The sequence below is a fragment of the Zootoca vivipara genome, chromosome 15 (assembly GCF_965207765.1).
Source record: "Zootoca vivipara chromosome 15, rZooViv2.hap1.1, whole genome shotgun sequence".
Classification (NCBI taxonomy): domain Eukaryota; kingdom Metazoa; phylum Chordata; class Lepidosauria; order Squamata; family Lacertidae; genus Zootoca; species Zootoca vivipara.
This window is the reverse complement of record NC_142598.1, coordinates 1,110,506-1,130,500: the sequence shown is the minus strand read 5'-3', so window position 1 is coordinate 1,130,500 and position 19,995 is coordinate 1,110,506. Positions and strand designations below refer to the sequence as shown.

The window sequence follows — 19,995 nt, the reverse complement described above, 5'->3', positions numbered from 1 at the left end:
CTTCTTGGGATTAGAGTCCAAACTGGGTGTCCCAACTGCCCATAGTACAGGCCAGCCTTGATTGGTTCCATCACAATAAGAATACAAGAATTTTATTTCCTGCTAAATGCCATTCTATACAACTCTTAGAAAAGAATCTTTCTAGGTTGCTCTATTCGTACTAGCGTAAAAAGCTTACATGCAGGTATACATTTACAGGATGCTATATAAGCAACTAAGCACTCAGGCACAGCTGCCTTTTGCGCACACTTTTCAGGCAAAGATCCATGGGCGTAGGCAGGGGGGCAGGAGGGGGCAATTGCCCCCCCTAGAAGCAAAAGGCTGAATTGGAGCAAACATCAATTCTCGTTTTCCTTGGACTGACATTTGCTCTGGTTGAACTTGAAGGGGCGGGTTTTCACGGGGAAAAGCTCTGGATCAAAAAAAAGGAGGTGGTGCTTTAAATCACGGGCTGTACCTAGAAAGAGCAGTACAACGGTAAGTGTGGATAAGCCCTAAAGTTGTGAACCAAGAAGCTTCTAGTTCAACTCTCACCACTGCCCTGAACTCGGTAAGTGGCCTTATGCAAGCCATTCTCAGCCTCAGTCCCTCATCTGGAGTATGGGGCTAATAATAAAAACTGTGACTAGCCATGAAGTGCTTTGAACACTCAGAAAACACTGCAGAGGTGCAAGTTGTGGTGGTTTATACTATACCAAATCTGGATTGACTGTCATGTTCCTGCAGAAGAACTTGGGAGTTGTCTTCTTAAGTACAGTAGTATTTTTAGATGATCACTTTTAATGTACATTGTGGTTTTTAAAGGTGTTTTTCTGGTTTCCATTGGTATGGATTTATCTTCCGTAAGTCACTTTTGAGACTGTTCCAGTGTAAAGCAGCTCATAAATAAATAATCGTTTGGCAAGTGCCCATTGTTGTTGTTGCTGACATCCATCTGTCTTGGGAGACAATGGAGGAGTGCAAGTCAAACCGTTGTAGAGTTACAGTGCCTGCTGTGGCTGCAGAGACTGATACGGGACAGACATGTTTTGTTGCAGCTGGGGCAGAGGACGGTGCCTGGTTTCACTGTTACAGATGCACCATGGCGTTCCTTCTCTCTGCATTCCTCCCAGTGGTCATTCCTCCTCTGTTCACTGCTGTGGATGCACGACGTGTCTGTCTCCAGGCACTGCAGTCATCTGCAAGGGATTCCCACAAAGCAGGGTTGATGTTCCAAGCCTTCACGTCATGTTGGGAGACATTCTTGCAGCTTTGCAGAGTTGGTCCGCCAACAGGCCTGGTGCCTGAAGCTATAATAGAAGTCACTGGCCTTCTCATCTGACAACATTTCCCAGATCTTCTCTGCTGGGTGCAGGGCCTGCCCCCCCCCCCCCAATGAGAGGCAGCTGCCTCAAGCAGCCGGGTCCCCAGGACAGCAGATCTTGATGTTGGTTTTTATTCAGGACCAGCTCACCAATGAGGCCATGTGAGGTGAGTGCTTCAGGTGGCCGGGTCCACTGGGACAGCAGATGCCAATGTTGATATTTCTGCTCTCCTTGTTGCTGAGGCAAATCTTCCCTCTCCCCTTCTTTCTGGCAGGGAGGAGGGGCATCATTTTGGGATCTGCCTCAGGTGCCACAATGTATTGGGCTGGCCCTGGTTGGGAGCCCTGACAATTAAATAGCGCTGAAACTTATTTAGATCTGTAGTGTAGACGTGTTTATTTGGTAGGGGGTGTGAGAAGCTAGAGTGTCTGCATTGTTCCCAGACCCGAGCTGGCATGCAGATTGAAGAGAAGTTATTAATACATAGTCGGACTCCATGTTTTGTTACCTGCTAGCATGATAAAGAAATGTAGGCCAGGATGGGGCAGGGCTGATGCAGCTGGACTCACCAGCAGCAGGAAGGAGATTTCACACCTCTAAGTGCATCCTTCTCCTCTCTCCCCATATAACTGATGTAGAAAAACCTGCTTCTTTTTTCTTATGGGGTATCCAAGAGCCTGTATAGAATCCTCAAGTGGGTTCTTTATCAGTAGGAGAAAATAACAGAGGCCAACCAGAGAATATTGAGAAGCAAAGCAGTTAGTAAGCCTGACCTTTATTAAACTGTTGCAACAGGGCAGGGCCGGCTCTAGGGGTAGGCTGGGTGGCACGGGGCGCTGGGTCGGCAGGGGGGTGCTGCACGGCGAAGCCGCGCGAAAACCACACTGTGCGCTGTGCCCGCCCACCAGCCACGGGAAGAAACGGGGCGAGGCGGGGGCGCCGGAGTGATCAGCGCACCACGGCGCCAGGGCGCCCGACCCGCTTAAGACGGCCCTGCAACACGGTCCTCACTCACCACATGCAGGAGGGAGGAGAAACCCAGAACAATGGTGTGCAAGCCCTTATATAGACTTTGAAATTGCCCACCCTGTAGCTTAAGACCACCCCAAAAACATCATACATACATCACAGAAGGAGGCGGTCTACAACAGAAATCCTGTCTGCCAGGATACCTGACAATGGTCGCTGACTGCTTTACTTGAGCAGCCCGGCCATTCTTTTGTGATGGAAAATACTTTAATTCCTGAATTCAGGTCACAGGCTCACCCTATTCATACACAAAGACGCCCTAAAGACAGGTAAGCAAAAGACAACAGAGAGGCTTTCCAATTTCCTTCCTCCTTGCTGAGAAACGTTTGAGGTCAATTTGGGAGAGTCAAAATGGTTTCAGGATTGCTCTCCTCTTCAGACACGTGATTTATATTTTTATGTATGTGTCTGCCTTGTAAATTTATGAACATTTAATTTATATATTTGAGACCTTAAATTCTTATAACATAAGGGAACAATTATGGCCACTAATTCCTCAGGGGGAAAGAAACTCAACTCAATTTGGGAGCCTCCAGGTTTTCTTGTTTTTACAGTTCTCCTCTCTAAATATTTGTTTGCCGTTCTGCAAAATTTGGGTTTCCCCTCAAATCTGCTGATACCTCCTGGTGCTGTTCTGGCAATGGGTTTGCTAATAGTATGAAGAATCAAGAACCATGCCAAATCAAGACTTGATTCTGCCCTGTAAAACTGGCCTTAATTGTCCCCTGTTCCTGAGACTGCGAGTTCCCAGCTGACTCGGCCAACATAGCTTTTCCGTGGCCTGTCAGATGGCTGGGATGATGAGTCCTTCTAAGCCGCACATGCCCCCCCCCCAATCGGTTGCTGCATATCATGTGCCAGGATGCATTGGACGTGGTCACCTTGTGGGTGAGTTGACTCTGGGAGGGCTCCGTGGCTGGCCTGTCTGGTCTTGATTTCAACTGAGGCTTGCACAAGCTGCATTGAGCCTTTTCAAAACACATACACCTGAATACAGATCCACGCATGTCAAGCACATCCAATGCACATTTAAAGTACATGTAGTTTCCCCCACCCATAACTAAAACCCTTAACAAACTACACTTCCCATGATTCTTTGGGGAAAGTCATGCACTTTAAATGTGTTCTGGGGGGACTTTAAATACAAGATGTGCATCTGCCTCAGTCACAAATCTTTTGCTCTCATGCCATTTAGCTCTTAAGGTGTATTTTTGAGGGAGTGGAACATGAGTGGAACATGAGTGGCTTTCCTTGGTGTCATATGTCCCCTTGATTGATCCTGCACATTCAAGCTCTCGGTCCAATTAAGCTTTGATCCTTACATGGTTTTGTTGATGCCAAGGACCTCATTTCACTGCGACCCTGCAGCAGTTTGCAAATATTGCATTTCCTTATGGTGGGACAGGTTTGTCCTGTGATCCTGCCTTTGACCCCGGGTTCCAGCATTGCCTTTGCCCACAGGCCACATCCAGGTTCCAGATATTTTAAGTTCAAGTAGCTTGCCAATTTGAATTGAAAGTGAAAATGGGAAATTTTCTCTAAATTTGTGTGCTCCTGCATTTCAACTTTACTTCCTAATTTATAGGCACGAGAACAAGGTATTGTCACAAACCTTGAGAATAGGAGGGGGGTGGAAACTAAGCCATTTCTACTTTTGCATCCTTTTAGCTCCATGAACTCCAGGTACAGTCATGCTTGATTTCCCACATAGACAGAAAGTGAATCCAGGTGTCCTGATTCCTAAGCTAGCAAGGCCTAGAGCAGGTTTCAGTGTCACATGCCTGGCCCTGGGAGGCTGCTGGCTCTCACTGTTGGTGTCATTTGTGGTGACAGTTCTGAGATGTTGTATAACCCGCCTCGTTTCTTGAGCACTACATAAATAGTACAGTGGAACCTCGGTTTATGAACACCTCGGTTTATGAATTTTCGGTTTATGAACGCCGCGGACCCATCTGGAACGGATTAATTCATTTTACATTACTTTCAATGGGAAAGTTTGCTTCAGTTTATGAACGCTTCAGTTTATGAACAGACTTCCGGAACCAATTACACCCATGCTTCAGTTTATGAACGCTTCAGTTTAAGTACTCCGCGGACCCGTCTGGAACGGATTAATCCACTTTCCATTACTTTCAATGGGAAAGTTTGCTTCAGTTTATGAACGCTTACTCCGCGGACCGTCTGGAACGGATTAATCCACTTTCCATTACTTTCAATGGGAAAGTTCGCTTCAGTTTATGAACACTTCAGTTTATGAACAGACTTCCGGAACCAATTGTGTTCATAAACCGAGGTACCACTGTAATTACTAGCTGTACCTGGCCACGCGTTGCCATGGCTTAGTCAGGGGTCCCGTTTCCCAAGACAGGAAGGATGCGACCCACCCCCCTGATACCTGTCTGGTTCCCCCCATAAAAATTATTCGTAGTTTGGGGAGACTCTGTGTGGGTCCCCGGTGGGTGAGGAGTTAGGGGGGTACCTGTAGGAAATGTTGGGGAGGGTCTCCCATTTCCCCCATGTGGAGGTGGTTTTGGGGCGTGGTCTGGTGGTGGGATCGAGCCTGTCTCTCCTGCCGTCGGTGGAGTCGGCGGAGGGGAGTAGCGGGTCCGGCTTGGCTGTGGAGGTGGTGTCTGGGACGGTGGACGTGGGAATGGAGCCTGGCATGGTGGGAATGGAGACTGGGCCTGTCTCTCCTGTGTCAGTGGAGGGGACTTGTGGGTCTGGCCTGTATGTGGAGGTGGCATCTGTGACGGTGGACGTGGGATTGGGGCCCGGCCTGGTTCTGCAAGAGGCGTCGGGGGGACAGACGTGGGATCGGGGTAGGCCTGATTCTGGAGAGGGTGGGGTTGTGGACGTGGGAGTGGCGCCAGGACCGGGCCTGCCTCTCCTGCTGTGCCCGGAGTTGGCGGAGGGGACTTGTGGGCCCAGCCTGGCTTTGGACTGGCCTGGTGAGATAGGGGGAGTAGGGGTAGGGGGTGGGGGTGGTGAGGTAGGAGGGGGGCAGGGGCAGGTGGGGTGTGGCGCCAGAAATTGCGTCTGTTCCTTTGTCGTCCACTGGGGGGAGCTATTATTTTTTCCACAAATTCCTTGTTTTTACCTGTGACAGGTGTCACATCTATGTAAACTAAGTTTATAGAAACACTCACATATTGGACTGGAACATTGTGTCCAAATTTCAACTCAATTGGTCAAGCGGTTTTGGAGATAGATCATGAAACACAAACATGGACCTTTTACATTTATATATATATATAATCTCTCTCACACCCTTGGAGACTGGCCTTCATTGTTCTGTGTTTGAGAAAGGTCAGCAGAGAGAGGTGTCAGGAACCCAACAAGTAATAAAGTTTCTCTGAGGGTTTAAAGAGCACATCTGGCATGCCAGGGTCACTCTGCAAATCAAATCTTTGTCCTCTTCCATGCATTGAAACCTCTTGCACCAACTGTTGTGCACTGCATCCTCCACTGGGGCAAGAAACAAGCAAGACTTAGCATAAGACAAGGAGGCAATGCTTAAGTTCTGAAATGAGTCACGTGACGATTCAAGCTTGCCTAGGAAATACCTGGCATCATGTTGTTGGTCCAACCTGTAAAACTGTGTTCTTTCAAGTAGACAGCTTGAGATGGAAAAACAAGAAAACTCCAGATTCTGGCAGGCTCTGCCCAGGATCCACCAGGTTGTGCCCCTGGCTCCTCCTTTTCAGGCAAATCCACACCATCCATTTAAAGTACACCCAGTATCCCACATAGAACTACAGTTCCCATTACCCTCAACAAACTACAGTTCCCAAGATTCTACTCTGCCCCTATTTAGTTCAGTGAGAGAGTTTCTGCTTTCATGGAATCATAGAGCTGGAAGGGACCCTGAGGAATCTGCAATGCAAGAATCTTGGCTGAAGCATCCATGACAGATGACCATCCAACCTCTGCTTTAAAACCTCCAAGAAGGAGAGTCCACAATATTGTCTGGGTAAAGTCAGGACATTTGAGCCAGATATGGAAGGGTACGGGAAACCTGGGAAGGGCTTGAGGAGAGGCATCGTGGAAGCTGCCTTATGCCAAACCAGACCCATACTGTCCACACTGACTGGCAGTGGCTCTGTAGGGTTTCTCTTAGGTCAGGTCTGACCTGCCTCGCCCTGTCTGGCGATGCTGAGACTGAACCTTGGACCTTTGCAGGCCAAGCAGATGGTCTACCACTGAGTGACAGTTTGGATGGCAGGAGCAGTACATGGCTTTGAAGGAAAGGCAACAGCCACAGATGGTGGCAAACTCGTACTGTGGACAAAACTGTCGTTTACAATTTCTCACAGAAATGATGTTGTACAATAAGATGAACTTGTTGACGCTGCCCAGACATAGGAATTGCTGCCTGGGGGTGGGGATCAGCCTAGGTCAATAAATAAGGAAAGGAACTGAATTCATGGGCTGTTTACATTACCTGCCACTTCTTAGCTGCGGTTGGGGAACGGGAGGACAGCGAAGTTTCAACATCCCTCACTGGCGACACGCTCAGCTTGACAGAAAAGTGAGACAGGTTCGAAGCAAATGATAAATATATGTGTGTGGTTTTCTTGGGGGAAGGGGGAGAGGGAAGGAAGCATGAGCATGCAAATAACGGTATGCTAAAAGGGTGCATGTTATAGGCACGCATACAAATCAGGACCTGATTCAGCATTTCCTCCTCCAGTTCAAGTCTGGGTTCCCCTCACTTCCACAACCCATTGGACAAACATGTAAAGGTAAAGGGACCCCTGACCTTAGGTCCAGTCGTGACCAACTCTGGGGTTACGGCGCTCATCTCGCATTATTGGCCGAGGGAGCCGGCGTACAGCTTCCAGGTCATGTGGAGAGCATGACAAAGTCGCTTCTGGCGAACCAGAGCAGCGCACGGAAACGCTGTTTACCTTCCCACTGGAGCGGTACCTGGAGCGGCTCCTCTTCATCCTGGAGAGAAGTGACTAGTGGGGTGCCACAGGGTTCTGTCTTGGGCCCAGTCTTATTCAACATCTTTATCAATGACTTGGATGATGGGCTTGAGGGCAACCTGAGCAAGTTTGCAGACGACACCAAATTGGGAGGAGTGGCTAATACCCCAGAGGACAGGATCACACTTCAAAATGACAAAATGACAGATTAGACAACTGGGCCAAAGCAAACAAGATGAATTTTAACAGGGAGAAATGTAAAGTACTACACTTGAGCAAAAAAAAAATGAAAGGCACAAATAAAGGATGGGTGACACCTGGCTTGAGAGCAGTTCCTAAACATTAGGAAGAACTTCCTGACAGTAAAAGCTGTTTGACAGTGGAATTTGCTGCCAAGGAGTGTGGTGGAGTCTCCTTCTTTGGAGGTCTTTAAGCGGAGGCCTTGTGGTCTCTTCCAACTCTATGATTCTATGATTCTATTTTTGCGCCATTGTTGCCATTTTTTGCCCCCTTTCAGGTTTGTGGCAATGCGCGCGTGTGGATGCCTGTGCTCCAAACACGCCTAAATGGGAAGTTGCCTGTATACATAAGTTAAAAGGAAGGTGTGTCAGGGACAGAGGGAACTTGGGATTCCCAGGCAGCCTGGCCAACTATCAGGGATGATGGGAGCTGCAGCTGAGCAACATCTGGCAGTCCACAGGTTGTCCCATTCCAATAAAAACAGCCAATCAACATCTAATCATAATCATATTCCAATTTAAAAAACCAAATTAAAACAAAAAGACTAATTTATATTCCCAATTATTTATTATTTTTTAAAAAATTCGGACTTCCAATAGTCTGGACCTCTTGGAGAATCTTCCACATCTCGTTCCTGCCTTCTTCTGTTGTTTCCCTATTTCCACATTCCCATCTTCACACTAAAAATTTCCCGTCCCCTGGCTATGCGGCTCTCAATCATGTCCAAAATCATATGTCCTTACATTAAAATACAGCTTTATTTTAAAATACAGTATATGCTATTGCAGCCTGTTTTTTCCAGCACAGCTTTTCCTGCCTTGGTTTCAGTCCAATCCAGGCTCTTGTCCAACTTCTCATTTAAGATTTAATGACGCAGCTTCTCCGATGTTATCAAGTTGTAAGTTATTCCCTTCCAGGCTGCTGTCGAATTCTGCCGCTTGGTGAAAAGCATGCTGCTTGCATTTTGCCATGTAAATAAACTGTATTCCACATATGTAATTCGTTTAGCAATCGATCGGCTTTTCATAGATCATACATTCCCCCCTCCCGGGCCCTAGGACAGGGGTTGCTAGCCATCTGATAGCCTTCTCTCTCACGTCCAATAAATCAATCCTGCAAACAGCTGCACTGCATGTTGTCCAACTTATTATCTCAGTTCAAATACAAATCCAGCCAGCAAACATCTCTATTTCCTTCAAAACAGGGAGAAACTTGAGTTTTTCTATGCTCCGTCATTAATCAGGAGCACCATTTTGGAATGCACAGGAGTTGATTTATTCAAGCCAACCTGTGTATATCAGCGCCATTTTATTTCTTCTTTTCCTTGTCCTTATCAAGTCTCTCAAACCAAATAATGTTGTGCAATTAAATGTCCAATTATAGATGAAAGTCTGTCTGTATTCCTCAAAATAAATAAAAATAAAAAATCCTTCCAGTAGCACCTTAGAAACCAACTAAGTTTGTCATAGGTATGAGCTTTCATGTGCATGCACACTTCTTCAGATACACTGAAACAGAAGTAACCAGACCCTTATGTATAGTCAGAGGTGGGGGGTGATGGGAATGGGTGATGGGGTGATAGGAGTGGTAAACCTGGTGATGACTGTTAACGACTGTTAATGACTGCAATTGGTCTTGCAGGAAAAAGCAAGGGCTGAGGTGCTAAAGAAAGCTTGATCATGTATAATGAGATAAGAATCCATTGTCCTTGTTCAGACCAAGTCTCTCCATGGTTTTAAGCTTGGTAATGAGTTGCAATTCAGCAACTTCTCTTTCCAGTCTGTTTTGATTTTTTTCTGTAATAAAACAGCTGCTTTGAGATCTTGTATAGAATGTCCTGGGAGATTGAAGTGTTCTCCTACTGGTCTCCCATCACCCCACACCCACCCTCTGACTATACATAAGGGTCTGGTGACTTCCGTGGGTCTTCGAGACAGTCCTCCCCCATCCTGGGGAGTCTGCCAGGGATAATTACCCCCATATCAACCCTGAATTCCTGGCACGGCTGGGGTCCGATCATATGGGAGTCAGCCATTTCCCAGTGCCAGAAACAGGGTATTTTTCATTCTTATCCCCCAGAGCCAGGAAACCTGCTAAGCTTGTTACATGTCTCTTTTTCTTTTTTTCATTACCTTGGAGACCTGTAGTCAGATGGAAATGCAAGCATGTAAAGATTTTAATAAATGAACAGATGCTCTTGTCTCTCGGCAGGAAATCAAAGCCCGGGTGGCAGCATTCCGGCAGCAGCAGGGCATTTCAACAGAAGCTGGGGGCAACAAGGAGAATATCAAGAAGAACCGTTACAAAGACATCCTGCCATGTGAGTTGCCAATGGGGAAATACTACTAACTCCCGTGGGGTGGCTTTAATATTGGCACCTGTGGCATGGGGCCAGTTCTGCCCAACTTGGCACTCACTTCCTCTTCTATGGATCAGGGTGTGTTACCACATTCCTCTTGGGCTCCTCCGCCCTAGAAGTGCCTTGAATTGTCTTTCATCTGCTCGTGTCACCAGCAAAATATCCAGTGACTGTTGCCATGTCCCAGGCTGTAGTACTCAAGATTCAGGGCCTCAGAGCATCAAGTTAGACCCTAGATCCATCAGCTGCTCTCAAATTATAGGAGTTTTGTGACAGCCCTATTGACTATAACAATATTGTTTTAAAAGTTTACCTTTAAAAAATCACAACATTCTGAAAAAAAGAAAATATTGCATATGAAGAGGAGGTTTCCTTCTTTCTCCAAATATCCATCTTTTCTCCATTGTAAACATCATAGCCAAGGAATCATTCCCCTCCCCTGATTTTTTTGTTTTTCCTGGGCCTTCACATCTCTACCTCTATCCCTTTAGCAGCTGCTCACACTTATCCTTGTGTGCCTGACATCATGAGGACCCTTCCTATTCTGGGATGGGTCTTAATGGGTAGGAGAGGATATATTCGTTTAGAGGAAGTCCAGCTATGAAGTAAGCTGGCTCTCCTTTCTTACCCCGCTGAACAAAGAATCAGGCAACTACAGTAAGTTTAAACATAAGAAATTCTTACTTATTATTTGCGTTGGTTCCCAGCAGTGGCAGCAGTAAAAGCTATGTTGGCAAAATCCAACATTGCCTAAAGCCGGAGCAAGCAGAGATATCTCTGCATCCAACACTCGTCAAAGGAAGGAAGAGAGGAAAAGGAAAGACAGTATGCTCCTTCCTCTCCAGGAGAGTAGGGGAAATGACATCACACAGAGCCCTCTCTGCCAACTGTATTTCTATGGTCTCCCTATCAGCAATACAGCTCTGTGGGCTTAGCCCCTTCTCATGCAAACTAACAGGAATGTGCATTTCTAAGGTTTGGCTGCTACTCTCCCCCACCTATGGCATCACTGCAGCTCATTTTGTGAGTCTCAGGATTTGGGATACTGGAGACCAGGTAGCTGTATCCAGAACCCAAGCCAATCAGGAGGCCAGACTGAGGAAGTTAACTAATGGATGAAAAGTAATCAGAGGAACTGCAAAAAGTGGAAGTTGAGCCTTTCTAAGGTGTGCACCTTCATTTTCGGAATGGGACAATCTGCCATTGCTCTCTGGAGGGGGGTCAGAAGGACAGAGTGGTTGTGATGCTAGTGAGGATGAGCAGATACTTTACCTTGTTTTTTGACCTGTCCTAGTTTCTCAGGCTCTGCTCCAGGGCTTCCCAGAGGCATCTGGTCGGGCACTGTGAGAACAGGACTAGGTGGGCCATTGGCCTGATCCAGCAAGTCTCTTCTTATGGACCATCTAATTCAGGGGTCCTCAAATGTTTTAAACAGGGGGCCAGTTCACTGTCCCTCAGACACATATTTGAAAAAAATATGAACGAATTCCTATGCACACTGCACATATTTCTGAGGGACCACAGGTCAGATGCCGAGATTCATGTTCTCTCTCTCTCTAAGGCCAGGTGACTATCTGTGACACTAACTCCCAGTTGTGTACATCTCACAGATGACCAGACTAGAGTTGTTGTGAACTTCCTGACAGAAGAAGCCCAAGCTGATTACATCAATGCAAACTTTATTCAGGTAACAGAGTCCTGAACCTGCCCCTCCCCACTGCAAACACATCTGACTAGAGGAATTTGCCCAAACTGATGAGAGCTGAAACACTGGCAAACTTTGTTCCAGATTAAAGCCGGGCCGGGGGGGGGGGGGAGTCCAGTTCCCTATTATACCATCCACAAGATTTCCCTTTTTGCACTGTGTAAGTGTAAGAATGGCATTGACCTGCCTCCAGAGAAACCTCTCCCCAGAAACTGTGATCATATTCCACCCCACGTGATAAGTTTTGACCTTGGCAGGACTGAAATATGTCAACAAAAAAGTGTTCCCCTGAGTTCCAGCGGTCTGTTTTGACCTTAATGTGGGAAACAAGAATAGAGTTATGTCAAGAGGAGACACGACGACAGGAGTTACAGCAGAAATTTCAGGAGGTGATGGCGGAATATGATTTTCTAGGAGATGAAGCTTTTGACACTGAAAAAGAGCAATGTGAGAATGACAATGATGGGGAAGGAAAAGATGAAGATGAGGACTGTGATGATTCAACACAAAATGAAACACACCATGAAAAAAATGATGACTCTACTCTACAAAAAGTTGGATGGAGTGCCCTGTCTTTGAGGGGGGCACGATTGGTATTATTGGAACTCCAGAACGCCCACAGGGAAGAAGGAAAAAATATGCAGAGAAGAGAAGAAATTCAGGGGTCCTGTATGGTGACCTGGATGGCAAGAGACTGTAAACAGGGGGTGGGGTGAAGGGAAAGTGATGTTGTGATTATAAGGATGGATTAACAGGTTTATAACTGGTCTGCTGATTTTGGAATTTGCTGGATTGGGGGGGGTGGAGCCGGTAATCGGGGATGTAAGGTTAAATTGAGAATAGTTATAGTTTTAAAAGTGAATGGATTTTGGAAAATGTGAAAATATGGAGGCTTATAGAGGGAGAAAAAAAAATTAGGCACGGGAAGAGAAAATGGGAGTTTGAATTTTCAGTGATTTGAATATTAGATGAAAATGTTAACAATTGATTTATAAGTTGTATAAGATACAAAGGTGTATTTTTATAAAGTAAGAAACTGTTGCAGATGATAAAAAAGGGATGAAAACCGGGGAAGGGGGGGAGGGGAAGCCCATAAAATATGGTTTTTCAACTATGAATGCAAGAAAAATTTTTCTGTTTTGTATTGTTTTTTTCTTTTTCTTTTTTTTCTTCGCCCTTTCTTTTTCCCCTTTTTTTCCTATTTCTATTTTTCTCTTTTTTTGGTATAACAATAGATGGTTGGATGGATGTCCTCCTGCGTACTGCCCTGGTTTGCTGGAGCTCCCTGGTGGCAGGGGGGGGCTTTGGGGTCAGGGGAGGGGGAGGAGGACAGAAATCCAAGCATAAAATGGACCATTTCTGACTGTTCACAAACATGGGATACTTCTGTGGCAGGGGAGGACCCATGTGGGTGGGTAGGAAGGAGGTGGAAAAGGGGTTTAAGTATGTACCGTTTTTTTGTTTTTTTGTATTTTGTAAAATTAATAAAAAGTATGTTTAAAAAAAAAAAAAAGAAACCTCTCCCCAGGGCACCTCAGGTCAACCACAAAATGGCACTTCTCTCCCCACCAGGGAAGAAGGGGTGGGTGAAGATCTACATTGGGATCTGCTGCCCCTGGGGATCCTGCCACCCAAGGCAGTTGCCTCACTTTGCCTCATGGCTGGTCTGGTCATGTTTTCATAGGCGTCAGTGACTGGAAGGAGAAATGCCCAAAGCAGTGGTCAAAGAGGCAGCCAACTCTGACAGCAAGTAGCTTGGCTGCACCTTTTGTGTCAGAGTGACTGAAGGGCCCAGTATCCCTGCAGAGGTACGGGCAGCATCCTGCCCTTCCCCCAGATGAAGATGCTTGGAAGCATGCAAGGCCAGATTAGCAAATGATGCAAAGATCCAGCAGGCGACCTCCACGGAGAAGGGGGGCTTTTGTCCCATACCGGTAGTAGCCTTTTCATGATTTTATTTTATTTCTCAAGGTAAGCTAGAAGTTCCGTCAGGCACACTAGAGGGGCATTATGGCAAAAGACAGAATTGAAGGCTCTTCCTACCATCAGTTAAAGGTCCCAGTTTACTCGAATACATTTTGAGTCCTCATGGTTACAGAGATAAAATCGACAGTGGGATGACAAAGTACTCTAAAGGCTCGGGAACAATGATATTACAACAACAACAACAACAACAACAACAACAACAACAACAACAACAACAACAACAACAACTCATTATGATTATAAAGTTCTTGGGAATCCTAAATTTAAAGATAAGATACATGTACTCCCCAGGAGCTGACTTAAAATTTCCACATTTGAGAATACTGTATTGCTTTGAGAACATGAATGTTATAGAAGTGGACAATACGTACCCCAGTTGTAGTTTAGCACTGACCATTCTATTTACAATGGAATGCAAAGTAATTTTATCAAGCACAAATCAAATGGGCGAATTATCCAAAGCCCTCTGACTCATTCTAACCTCAAACCAGTTGGCCTCCCTCTTCTTTGTTTATCTTCACATAGAATGCTGTCCTCCAGCTCAGGGGTGATGACAGGGGTGTTCAGCAGAATGCATGATGTTCGGTTCATATTTGCAATTCTCTTTTCTTCCCACAGGGAGTGGATAACAAGCAGTGCTATATTGCAACCCAGGGGCCTCTTCCACACACAGTGTTGGACTTCTGGCGCATGATTTGGCAGTACAAGGTGAAGGTGAGTTGGCCAGGCAGATCACAAGTGTGCTTCCTAGATATTAAAGCAAGCTCTGAAGTGCAAATAGCGCCCAACAGATTAGGAAACCTTTTTCGGCCCGATGGCCACATTCAGGTCTGTGAAACCTTCTGGGCCACATCCCGGTGGTGCCAGAAGCAAAAGTGCACAGAGCAGCAAATGTACATTTTACCCATGCACCATAGTACAGTTTCTACACACCTCACTGTTCTCTGTGGGCCTGGCATTCTCCACCACTGCTTCATGATGTTCTTTCATTGCAGGTGATTGTCATGGCTTGTCGAGAAGTGGAACTAGGCAAGGTGAGGCCTCCTGAAGGAGAGGTGTGTTTGGAGGCTAGGAAGCCTCATGGGGTCTCTCGTCCGGGCCTTGAGGTTTTGAGGACGTCCATGTTGCCACCATCTCTCTTACCTATCCTTCCTTGCTTTCCTATGCCTTTTCTTTCTCAGAAAAAGTGTGAGCGCTACTGGCCTTTGGCAGAGGAAACCTTGCATTTCGGATCCTTCTCTGTGGCACAGGTGAGGTTGATACACGGGGGCAGGAAGAAGCTGCGGTGCGGAAGGAGGAGCCTGGTTCCTTGCAGGGGAGGCTGGCACAGTTCATCATCACTGCCAACCTAACCTGGATTAAAGGCCATTGCTTCTCACTAAGGAAGGGCTGGGAATTGCCTTGTTAGTTCAGACCAAAGTCCCATCTCATCCAGCATTCTGATACCAGCAGCTGAAAGCAGGCAGGTGCACCTGCTGGAAACACACAAAAAGAGTGCAAACATGATGCCCTCCCCTGTTGCAGGGCTGGCTGACTATCCTGCCATCCTCATGATGTCATTTGATCCCAGTTCCCATGAGCCCCATCAGCATGACTGCTGGCCAGGAATGATGGGAGTTGTAGTGCAGCGATCCCTTAAGGGCCACAGCTTCACCATAGCCTCTGGTACTTGGAGGTATATTGCTCTTAGAGATTTTGCTCTCTTACCAGACGTGACGTTAGCAGCTGGCACCCTTGGGCAACTCCTGAGGCCTGAACTCTCGGCCAGCCTCCCCTGGGCCCTTCCACACTGAGCAGCTGGATCTTCAGGCTGACACCTAACATTCCCCACCTTGTTCCCCACTGTAGCATTGCTGCAGAGCACAGAGGGGAATTTGAAAGAGCATTTCACAGCACACCCATTCCTGCCACCCTCATGGAGGCCGGGCCCCCCTGAAACATGGAAGTAGCCCTGCTCATCACAAAGAGATACTGAAAGGCCTTCCCTCCTCCCAGGAGTTAATTCATCTTTTTTGAGAACCAGCTAAGTTACCTTTGCCATTTCATGTGTCAGCAAACTCCATAAGCTGCATCACATGTTTTGTGACTACAAGGTGCTTCTTGGATCTGTCCCAAACGTAATTCCTGCCCAGTCAGGAATTTGCCTGATACCACATCAAACCATTAGTCATTCTAACTCAAAATGGGATGCTTAGGGAAGTTTTTAATGTTTGAAGTTTTATTCTGTTTTTAATGCTCTGTTGAAAGCTGCGCAGAGTGGCTGGGGAAACCCAGCCAAATGGGTGGGGTAGATAATAATAATAATAATAATAATAATAATAATAATAATAATAATAATAATATTGCCTGCACTGACTCCAGGCTTTCAGATGGGGCTCTTTCCCAGCCTTTACCTGGAGATGCCCTGAATTGAACCTGAGACCTTCTGCAGAAAGGCATGGGCTGTACCCCTGAGACTTCATCGCAGTGAACTCCATCAATTGGCAAGAGTATTGAGAATTTGGTCAAAGTTCCTGAACCCTTTCACAAAATGACAATCACCAGGGTTTAAGTTTGTCATGAAAGCATTTCATGTCAAGCAAGCTATCCCATAACACAGAACTGTGACAGTTAACAAAACACTGTCCAATTGTACCTACTTTAGAGATAAGGAAGGGACGAGGGTGGCACTGTGGGCTAAACCACTGAGCCCAGGGCTTGCCAATCAGAAGGTCGGTGGTTCGAATCCCCACAATGGGGTGAGCTCCCGTTGCTCAGTCCCAGCTCCTGCCCACCTAGCAGTTCGAAAGCACGTCAAAGTGCAAGTAGGTAAATAAGTACTGCTCCGGCGGGAAGGGAAATGTGTTTCTGTGTGCTGCTCTGGTTCGCCAGGAGCGGCTTAGTCCTGCTGGCCACATGACCTGGAAGCTGTACGCCGGCTCCCTCGGCCAATAACGCAAGATGAGCATCACAACCCCAGAGTCGGTCACGACTGGACCTAATGGTCAGGGATCCCTTTACCTTTACTAGAGATAAGGAACCTGTGGATCTGCAGATGTTGCTGAACAGAGATGTTCCCATCTCTGAGCATTGGCCACACTGACTGAGGCTGATGGGATCTAGCCTATATTATTGGCGGGCAACGTAACTGAGCAAATGAGATGTCAGAATATTTTGAACAATGTGATGGGCGGTTTTCTTGTCTCTTCTTCAGGTTAAAGAACAGGAACTCAATCCAGATGTCATTCTGCGGGTGCTTACCCTGACCTTTCAGAAGGTAAAGGTACTCCATGGTACTTAATTGCCAGGCAAGGCCCACTGGAGTTGGGGGGCACACCCAAGTCCAGGTCTTGGGGCTGCACTTTCTGGCTCTGGGGCCTCAAGGTCAGCTGCATGAGTAGAAAGTAGAAAGTACTGCTCTGAGGACCAGGCCAGAGCACAAGGCGGGGCTCTGAATATTTATAGCAGGCTTCGTCCTGACTGCCTAGAACTGCCCCTGTCCCTACTATGGTCGCTGGCAAAATCGGCTTCTTTGCTGCTGAATGAAGCACCACTCCTTTTGACCACAGTTAAGAGACTGGTGTGCTCCACAAACAGGAGAAAGCGCTCAGAGATGCAGGTCAGGAAGTGTCAGCGTGTTCCTTCCAGATCCCTTAGCAATGGCACAGGAGAAAAGGAGCCCCAGCTGCAGTGCAGTCATTTCATCACCACCATCAAATTCCAGGGGGTTTGAGGCCCACAAGGAATCATCCAGGGGGCAGGTAAGGCCTGTGGGTTTAGGTTTGCCACCAGTGCTGTAGACAGGCCTTCACAGGACCAGAGTTAGAGAGTTCCAGAGTTCCTTGGTTGAAGACAAACCATTCAATAGTCTTGAAGAACAGGTTCATATTTGAGGTGGCATCAGGTGCTTGCATTAGCAAACATAAACATGTCAGAGGGTGCAAATGGCTTTCCTCTCCTAGCACCTGTTCTGTGTCAGCCCCATTCAGATGTGGCGATATTGATCTGTACCTCCCCCCCCCCCCCAGGAGGAGCGGGAGCTATCCCATTTCCAGTACGTGGCTTGGCCAGACCGGGGCATCCCAGACACTTACGGCCACTTCCTTGGCATGATTGAGCAAGTGAGAAGCAAGCAGGGTGAGAGCACTGTGCCCATCTGTGTGCACTGCAGGTAAGGGGCAGCCCCAGGGCAAAGCCCTATAGACAGACCACACAACAGTCATGGGGCCAGAGGATGGGTCCTTCAGTAACTGATTAAAGGGAGCAAAGAGCAGGAACAAATGGGCTGTCCCCACAAGGCACAGTCTCCCAAGGATCTGCACTGAACTTCTTGTGCTTTAATGTCAGAATTTTGCTCCCCTGTAGTTTCTCCTGGTGGGATTCCCTCTATTAGAATGTCCTCTGGCACCTGCGTAACCAAACCAGCATTTACGGATCGGGGCATAGATTGATGTATTAAAATGTTAGTTTCCTGTAAATGGGTTTTGGGGCACTCCTGGAACACCGGGTGTGTGTGTGTGTGTGTGTGTGTGTGTGTGTTGATTAGTGATTGGTGCTGCATCCGGTAAGTTTGGCATTGTGATTCCTTCCAGGGAAATTTCTAGTTGGTCTCCAGCTGGGTTTGATCAAAGCTCAGAACCCAAGGTGTCCAACATCCCAATAGGTATCTCTTGTTCATTTTTAGGTCCAAAGAACCTATGTCTAATCACAGTAGATCAGATAAGGAAGAACAAACTCTTGGTCTGACAATCCAGCACCCATTGTTCTCCCAATTATTTCGAATGATCAGAACTACCTGGTCCAACTGCAAACACCTTCTAGTGGGGTGTGGGCCATGATCACATCCCAGGGGCAAAATTTAGTCTGAGCACCAAGGTGCTCTCCCTTGAAAGATTGAGGGGCTCCAGCCTGCTTAGTTGAGCATTCTCAGCTTTCTCCCCCTGGGGTTCGGGGGACTGCGCCACGCTCTCCTCCTCCAGACCCCTCGCCACACAATCCTCGATGCTCTCTAACTTCCGGAAGATCAGCGCCTGAGACCTTCCAGTGAGTAGGCTTTGCTCTCCAATTAAACTTAGCAATTCTCCAGTAAATAACTCCTCAGTTGCTCCAGACAAATTAGGTAGCTTTTGAGATGTTATTTGAGGGGCGGAATGGGCTGTTGCTTGAGTTGCTTGAGCTGCTTGGGCTGCTTGAATCTTTGTGGGCCTTCCTGTGGGTCTCTTTTTCTTTAAACCTTTTGATCTATTCTAGGGCCTTTAGCTGCTTGGGGAAATCTTCCATGACCCTGTTTAACTGCTGAGAATTTGAACTATCTAGGGACTCTTTGTCACTGCCATGGTGATTATCCCCCTCCTCCGTTTGCTCCTCCGACCTAGTTCCTAGCCCGTCAGTAGCCTCTTGAGCTATTTCAGGAGTTATCCAGTCCGAAAAGTCAGTCAAACTTGTTTAGATTTGGATCTGGTCAAGCGGCTTGGCTGCTGCTTTTTTCTAAGGTCAAGACCCCCAGAATGATCCAAACAATCCTCCTTCGTCAAACTCAATTAAAAGAAACTAGGAACCTACCAATTGGGAGTCCAGCAATAACTTCTCCAGCAGAATACAAAAATGAAAGTAAGTAACTTACTCCAAGTGTTATAAAATCCAATTTAGGAGGAGAATCAGAAAGAGAGGGGACGAAGGGGTCTACTCGTCGGCCCGCTGCTACCGGTAATTGCTGCTGCTTGTTGGGGGATCTCGGTGACATTCCAGCCCTTGTTGGAAGTAGATTAAAGTGTTTAACAGTAACTACAACTGATAAACAATCAGTAAAATGAATCAGTCCTGTAATTAAAATAGCTTTGAGCTTTAACTATAACTTAAAACTTAAGACTTTAAGGTAAAAATAATATAAAATGATTAAAACGGACTGAAGGATGTGGAGCTCAAAGCTACGCTTCCTCCCTCGATGGCATCTTATTTCCCTCTCCCTGTTGTGGGCACACAGCCATATTATTATTATTATTATTATTATTATTATTATTATTATTATTAGCTGTACCCAGCTACGCGTTGCTATGGCTAATCCCTGTGACTCTCCCCACCCCGTCCTCCCCCCACCCCCCACCCAGGGGAGCCCCAACCTCCACTCAGCTCAGTGTGGTCCGTCTATTGGCATGGTCTCTGAGGCGGCCTGGCTCTCGGGGCACAGGGTGGCCTCCGGGGTGGCCTGGCTCCATTGGCGGCACAGCCTCTGGTCTGGCCTGGCTCTCGGGGCATCTGGTCTGTCGGAGGCGGGGCCTGCAGGGCTCGGCCTGGCTCTCAACAGAGTGAGACTCTGGAGAATTTGTTTTTTTAGACAAATTCATTTTTTTTACCTGTGACAGGTGTGAGATCTGTATAATTTAAAGTTATGGAAACACTCAGGTAGTAGAATAGAATGTTGTGTCCGAATTTGAACGCAATCAGTCAAGTGGTTTCGGAGAAAAG

General features: G+C 46.9%; 1 protein-coding gene across 3 annotated transcripts in view; it reads left to right on the top strand.

Annotated features, from left to right (window-relative positions):
* PTPN18 (protein tyrosine phosphatase non-receptor type 18) overlaps positions 1-19,995 on the top strand; it is a 47,752-nt gene that overhangs the window by 808 nt on the left and 26,949 nt on the right. For 2 of the 3 annotated variants that reach the window (XM_035140958.3, XM_088658473.1), the window contains exons 2-8: positions 9,713-9,821; positions 11,471-11,547; positions 14,170-14,265; positions 14,547-14,585; positions 14,733-14,801; positions 16,745-16,807; positions 17,559-17,701. In XM_035140958.3, coding sequence (XP_034996849.3) covers positions 9,713-9,821; positions 11,471-11,547; positions 14,170-14,265; positions 14,547-14,585; positions 14,733-14,801; positions 16,745-16,807; positions 17,559-17,701 — 596 coding nt within the window. Of the gene's footprint in view, positions 1-6,728; positions 6,871-9,712; positions 9,822-11,470; positions 11,548-14,169; positions 14,266-14,546; positions 14,586-14,732; positions 14,802-16,744; positions 16,808-17,558; positions 17,702-19,995 lie in introns of those variants that run through there. The other variant, XM_088658474.1, reaches the window with a different exon arrangement.